At 26.2% G+C, this 7,941-nt stretch overlaps 1 protein-coding gene across 1 annotated transcript; it reads left to right on the plus strand.

Moving 5' to 3' along the window:
• The first annotated feature begins 238 nt into the window (after nucleotides 1–238).
• Nucleotides 239–1,453, plus strand: LOC112701951 (heterodimeric geranylgeranyl pyrophosphate synthase small subunit 2, chloroplastic). The gene has a single exon (XM_025752776.3). The coding sequence runs from the start codon at nucleotides 395–397 to the stop codon at nucleotides 1,340–1,342; it is 948 nt and encodes a 315-aa protein (XP_025608561.1). The 5' UTR covers nucleotides 239–394; the 3' UTR covers nucleotides 1,343–1,453.
• Nucleotides 1,454–7,941: the final 6,488 nt, after the last annotated feature.

Raw genomic sequence — 7,941 nt, forward strand, 5'->3', positions numbered from 1 at the left:
TTTTTTTTATGAATATAAGTTTAGAATAAAATAAAGTATAAGTTTTTTTTCTTTTTGGTTGTAATTGGTAGAAATGTAAAAGTTTATGGACAACAATTTTATTAAATTTTAGTCAGTATATAATCAAAAAAAAAATTAAATTATTGAATAAAATCTCACATCAATCTCATACTATTAAACATTATTGATTAAACTCGAGATATTTGAAATAGAAAAAGAGTGGAATGCCGTCTAAGCTAAGGCTGGTTGGCAGCAGTCACTCATTTAATGATTTAAGGAAGCATATCTAAATATAGCATAGGCCCTCCACTCTCTCTTCATAGCTTTTCTTCCTATTAATTCTCCCTAGGCCTATAAGCTCTTTCAATTTCTCTTTTTTCTTCTTCATTCTACCATGGTAGTTGGTTCTATGCTCCACATAAATGGCAAGCCAACCGTCCATTTTTCATGCAAATCAAATCATGATCGTCCATCATACATACCTAAGCCCACGGCGGTTAAAATGACAACAATTACTACTACTACTATTACTACTGCTCCCTCTATCCTTCAACCTTATTGGGCTTCTTTGCAGGCCGACATTGAAGCCCATCTCAAACATGTCATGCCCTATAAAGATCCACTTGTGGTATTCGAGCCCATGCACCATCTCGTCTTCTCGGCCCCTCGAACCACCGTGCCGGCTCTTTGCCTCGCCGCTGGCGAGCTTCTCAGTGGTGATCGCCACCAAGCCATGGCGGCGGCTTCTGCTTTGGTACTCCTCCTTGCAGCTAATCACACACATGAGCAAATTCCAAGCAAGCCCAAGCCCAAGCCCATGTCCAGGCCCAAATCCAATACTATGAGTTTTCGGGCTTTTAGTCCTGGCATTGAACTTATGACGGGAGATGGTCTAATACCTTTTGGGTTCGAGTTGTTGTCTAGATCCTGTGACTCGGTTCAAGAAAATTCGGACCGGGTCTTGCGCGTGATGATTGAGATATCACGCGCCGTGGGATCAAAAGGACTGATAGATGCCCAGTACAAAAAAAAATTATTGAGTGAATCGGACGGTGGGGAGTCATGCCACGTGGAGAGAATCATGGACATTATGGAGAAAAATGAGGGTGGGTTGCATGCATGTGGGGCTTCATGTGGAGCAGTGTTGGGTGGTGGGAGTGAAGAGGAAATTGAAAGGTTAAGAAAATTTGGATTTTATGTTGGAATGATCCAAGGAATGGTTAATGAGGGATTTTGGGAAGAAGTGGAAGTGGTAAAAGATTTGGCATTCAAGGAATTGCAATATTTCAAGGATAATAATAGAGATGTTGATGCAATTTCTAGCTTCATTATTCATGTTTAGAAAAAAATATGTATATTATCTTAATTGTATTTTAGGTGGTGTTATAATTATGTAAGATGTAAGATATATTAAGATGTATTTACTATATAATTTTAGGTTTTTCGAAAACAACTCAATTTGTAGGTTCTCGTTCATACTTTAATTACTTTTCAGGTTATTAGTAATATAGATTCACTATATTATTCTCAAATTTAGATTTAATAAAAAAATATATGTTAATATATAAAATAAAAATTAAAATGAAGCAAAATAAATAATATATAGCAACAATATTTGTTTCTCTCACAGCATGCAAGAAATTTTCATATCCATTAGGCTGCGTTTGTTTACAGAGACAGGACACTGAGACATGAACACAGAGACACAAAATTATGTTTGGCAGAAGAGACATGGACAGAGACAGTGTGTCCAGAGACACTGAATTAGTGTATTTTGTGTTCATCCTGACAGGAAGGACACAGAGACACTAACAAGAGACACAACTTATTTTCATTCTTTTTTCATTATTTTTTGTTAACTTTTTATAATTGTATTTTTTTATTACTATATTTTTCATCTCAAATTTTTTGAATGAAAAAGATGAGAATAAATTAGATTCTCATAATTTGTTCTAGTTTATCACCAAACAAAATACAAGAACACAAAATTTTGTGTCTCTGTCCATCAATGTCTTGTTCTATCATATTCTTAATGTCTTGTCCTGTCCTGTTCTCAGAAACAAACGCAGCCTTATATATTATTTTTTGAACGAAGTACATGAATTACCTTTGTAAACGTGGTCTATCAGTTGTAACTAGAAATTATATTAACCGCAATTTAAATTTGGTTATTCCGTTTCAATCATCTTTTAATCCATAGTACTAATAATAAGAATCTATGTTTTGTATGAGAAAATAAAGTGTATAATTATATATGCGCATATATGTGCTTTATATAAAATTAGATATATGCTTAATTAAGTAGTAGGAGAGCAAATCAACTCTATTTGATGATGAGAACGAGGTAATATAATTAATCTTATGGGATTAATTTATTTCAGGTATTCCTATCCAAATCCAAATCGATTCAAACTAAATCGTTTATGTAATTTAATATAAATCGATAATCCATTAAAATTGTATTAATTTAAATTTAAATAAATTTTTTTGACAAATTATATAAATTAAATTAATTAAATTTTAAATTTATTTATCAAAATCGATCCAATTCAATCTAAATTTTATAATATACTATAATATTATTATTATTGTATTATTATATTTAAAATTTTTGTTATAACATAATATGTTCAATCTGTTATAAATATTTATGTTATCATGTATTATTATTATTTAGTAAATTTTTATGAATTTAAAATTTATTTATTTATTTTAATTAATTTATAATTTTATTTCTATTATTATGTTATTATTAATTTTTTAAAATATTACCGAGACTTGTTATGATATTATTGGTTATTTAAAAATTGATATTGAAATTTGTTATATATTTGATTTTTTAAGAGTAAAGTATATTTTTTATCTTTGAAATTTTAAAAATACTCTTAAGTTTTATTTTGTTTTAATTTTGTCTAAAAAAAATTTTATTTGCATCAAATATACTCTTGGCAACAAAATTTTTAAAAAATTTAAAACCAATCTAATAATAATACATAAAAATTATACTTAATTTACTTATGTTAAAGGTTGTTGTTATGAAATTATTATTAAATTAGTTTTAATTTTTTTTAAATTAACTATTGGAAATATATTTGATACAAATAAAAAATTTATAAGACAAAATTAAAATAAAATAAAAATTAAAAATATTTTAAAATTTTTTGTCAAACATCAAAAATAAAAAATATACTTTATTTTTTTAATTTATAAAACCACAAATTTAATCTAATTCAAATTACTTAAAATTAAATCAAATTCTCTAAAAAAAATATTAAATTTAAATCACACCACAAATCAAATTAGTATTTAAATTAAATTTTTATTCCCTCAAACCGATCTAAACAACACCGGGAGCATCCTAATTCATACTACATCATCGGATATGTCTGACAAAGGAAAGTGAGTTGTGGGAGCAGAGACATATAAACAAAATTTTAAAAGGAAAAAAAAATTGATTGTTGAACGGATAAAGTAGTAATTCTCAATCTTTTTCCAGGAAAAGTTTATTAGGTCTTACACTGTTTCTCCATCATTATTCATCTCTCTCGATCCATCCAAATAAAAAGCAATTTTAGTGGAGTGTTAGGTGTTGCACTATGTATATAAACTACTAGTTTTATGGTACCTTGTGATTCACGTGCAAACAGTACATGGATATACTTACATTATTAACTTAATATGTACGAGTTAATACTTAATTTATCTTTTGAAAATTAGAGAATCAAAAGAGTACTAGTCAAAAATTAATCAAATATTTTTGGATGAATCTAAAATCTCTACGAGTTAATATATATAGATGTTTCTTCTGTTAAGTATCAGAGTATTTCTTTTTCGTACTAAATAGATGTTCTTTTATATATTTTTCAAATTTTTTTGTATTGCAAATGTGAATGTCTCTATTTCTTTAAGAATTTCATATTATTTTTAAATTTTATAGATATTTAATTATTTTTATTAAAATATAATTGGATATTTCTTTTGTTAAGTATTAGAATATTTTTTTTATATTAAATAAATATTTTTTTTTAATAATCCTTGGAAGAGAATTTTGAGGATAAGCCTTGCATGTGCTATAATTCTCAAAAAAAGTCCGTGTCTTCCACGGAAGGATCCGGCATAGAAGCCACAGCCCCAAAAGCTGAACCCAGCATGGATTTTTCCACACGGCTCGCAGAAGAGGGTGGAACAAACGGCTCCGAGCTTCCGGAATTCGAAACCGCATGTGCATGCAAGTTAAATGTGTCGGCGTCAAACCAATCAAAAGCATTACTTGGAGTTAAATCGAAAGGGTGATTGTATTGTCCGTGTAGATCCTAATCGTTGAAATCTGAAAGCAAAGCACCACCATCGTCGCCGAATCCGTATGCGTTATGTAATCGGTGTTCCTAACGCAGTTTGGATCCATGACAGAAAACAGAAACACTCGGCAACACCGAAAGTTGAGGGTGATAAGGGAATCGAACGCATTCTTGCGAGTGACGGCGCAATTGTTTTGGATGCGCTTGTTGAAGGCGTCGCGGAGAGCATGGAAGTCGTCGGCGCTTCCAGCAGCATTGGTGAGAGAGAGAGGTTTGTGTGTGTGATTGTTAGGTGGGTAGGTAAACGTGAGAGAGTAGAAGAAGGCTTTTATAGGTTTTAATTAGGTTTATTTAATTAATTTTAAATTTTTTAAATTTTAAATTTAAAAAAATTAAAATTAATTATTAATATAAATTAATGTGGTTTTGTTTAATTTTTGTCTGATAACCTTTCGATTCTATATACTTTTTATCGCATTTAATTAAATTTTTTAAATTTTAATGGATTCAAATTAGATTCTAAAATATATAATTATAACTCATATTAAGCTTTGAACTAATCTTTTTTAACGACGTATTGATTTAATGTATCAATTTATTGTGATTTAAATTTCTCACTTAGATTCTACGCGATCAAGATTATTAGAACTCTAGAAATTTGATTGTTGCTTCTAGAATTACAAAATTTTTAAATTAAACTTATAATTATCGTCTTTATGAGAATATTGGACAGTGAATCAAGTTTCTAGGAAGTCTAATAAGTTTTAGGCATATAAAATTTATATGATGAGTCCAAATCTTAATAAGTTAACGTACAAAATTAACACACAATTTATAAAATCAACTCAGCAACTAACATGAGTTATTATTACAAATTTTGGAGATCGAAATAATAAGTCGATTGTATTTTTAAGAATCAATTTAAATTTAACCTTAAATTTCAAGAATTAAATTGAGTATTAATTCATATATATACATTTTTTTATCAGTATTTTATTTTCTTCTAATTTACTAATGATTAATTTGTCATAAATATAAATTTTATTTAAAATTTTATCGTTAATTAATATATTATTAATTCATCGTTTTCTTCTAATTTACTTGACTAAAATAAGGTAGTTTACTTAAAAAGTCTGTATATCAAACTATAGAAAGGGTACACAAATTAAACATATACATGTGATTCATATTCATGTGTGTATATGTATGTATATATGTAGTACTGATCAGTAACACATGCACGATCAGTTCAATAATTTATTTACACCATTTTATAATAAGATTATATATCAGATATTATTATATATATTTGATGCATGTACTATTTGTATCCATGCATGACTCATACCTCCATATTTCATCCTTTATCCCTGCCACGCACTGAGATCCGAAACGTTTTCTTCTTCAAAAAATAGATTATTTCGGTTATTGATGATTTTTTTACAATAATATTATACACATACATTAATAAAGTGAAAGACTCCACTTAAAAATATATAAAGGATTCAGAATTTTAATAAATCTAGCAATTAGAGGATTATCATCAGAGGAAAAAGTACATATATGTTTGTTTTATGGCTATCTCATTTTTTCTTTGCATTACATTGGCATATATATTTATAAATTATAATTGTATTTCATAGATGTTTGGGAATAAAAAATTAGTCTAAAATAATTTAATGTTATTTTATTTTTATTTTTTAATTTTTTACGATATCCTCTTACTTAATTAAAAAATAATAAATTCGTTGTAGATCTAAATTTTATTATTTAAGAATTTATATTAATGATCAGTACATTATTATATATACAAAATAAAATTTAAACTCTAAAATTTGTTTAAATAGACATGTGACAATGTGAACTAACTATTTGATAAACTCAAATTAATTTTTTATATTTTTTAATTATTTTTGAAATAATTAAATAATTTTAGATAGAATAAATTTGTAATTATAAATATTAGAGGCATAAAATTATATGACACACACGGTGGAAACCTATTTGCCATCCTAGCCATCTTTTTTATGGACCATGCTTAACCCCAAAATTCTTCTTGATTGTGATTAGTTCCCACTTATTAATTATTATAGGACCTTGCTAGGTTGATTGTTTCATCTGTCCAAATTATCAATTATACTGTTAATCTATACAAGTATTTATTGAAAATTCTTATAATATTTGTTATTGCTCTTGACTTCAAGTATTATTTTAGTCAAAATGACAAATACAAATGAATGGAGGATAAGTATTAAATTAAAATATTAAATTTCTGGTTTTTTTTTTGTCAAGAAATTTCTGGTTATTAATGATATAATCTTTTTGTTGGGCCCTTGTGATAGGTTTCTCCCAAAGCCCATATCCTAATACGATAAACGAATATATAATCAAGTCCAAAAAAAAAATGAATATATAATAAAACGTTAGAGGGAAGTTTATTCGTCCAAAAAAAAAGGTGTGAGAGAAGTAATTCTCAATAATCTATGGGTATGATTTATGAAACAAACTAAATACTATCAGCCTTGAGTCCTTGACCCATGACAAAAAAAAAAAAAAAAACCTAAATACTATTATTTTATTTTTCTTTGTATTATATATTACTCCAACAATTTTGACTCAACAAATTTATTGAATAAAACTCTTTGGAGGAATAAGCCTTTAGTAATATTTTAGATCTTGAATAATGTTGTTTTTAGGCTTAATTAGTATGTCTTTATAGTTTAATTAATTTTTTTAATCATGTTTTTATAGTTTAATAATTAAATCATTATATTAGGTAAAAAATTGTAATTTAATTTTTTCTAATTATTTTATTAAAAAGTATAAACTTTTTTTGTTTTATATAAGATAAATTATAAAATACTTTAAAAATAAATATTCTAGAATATTATTATATTTTATGAAAAATAATAATTAATAAAAATATAATTATAAATTTTTATCTAATATAAAACTCAATCATAAAAATTTGATAAAAACTTTAAATTATAAAGATTAATAAAATAATTAAGCTTTATTTTTATTAAATCCAAAGTTATGAGCTCTCAAAGCAGCCTACAAGGATTTTTTTTTGTTTGTTTCAACACCCAAGTATATATCTAACGGATATTTAATATAGAGATAAAATAATCATTTAACATGATTTCTTTTGCTCACAGTAAAATTGATTTATATGATTAAATTCAAGTAATACACACCCTTTTAGATTAACAAGTAATTTTTTATTCATAGTGTCATGCATTATTAAATATTATTAGGTAAAGTATATTTTTCTTACTAAAGTTTGACAAAAAATTTTAAAATATTATTAAATTTTATTTTATTTCAATTTTATTTCAAAAATTTTTTATTTGCATCAAATATACTTTCGACGGTTAAATTTTCAAAAAAATTAAGACAAATCTAATAATAATGCATAAAATTATGCTTGATTTGCTTGTGTTAAAGGTTGTTTTTATAACATTGTTGTCAAATTTATCTTAAATTTTTTAAAAAATTAGTCGTTAAAAATATATTTAATATAAATAAAATTTTTTAAAATAAAATTTAAAGACAAAAAATTTCCTATATTTTTTTAAGTGGTTATTTTTCTATAACTTAAAGACAAAGAGGTGAAGTCGGTGGAATGTCATTTTCAATTTCT

Source organism: Arachis hypogaea, chromosome 7 (genome assembly GCF_003086295.3).
Source record: "Arachis hypogaea cultivar Tifrunner chromosome 7, arahy.Tifrunner.gnm2.J5K5, whole genome shotgun sequence".
Lineage (NCBI taxonomy): Eukaryota > Viridiplantae > Streptophyta > Magnoliopsida > Fabales > Fabaceae > Arachis > Arachis hypogaea.

What these genes read in the sequence shown, in the direction of transcription:
- LOC112701951 (XM_025752776.3), top strand. Translation starts at nt 395, where the DNA reads ATGGTAGTTGGTTCTATGCTCCACATAAATGGCAAGCCAACCGTCCAT.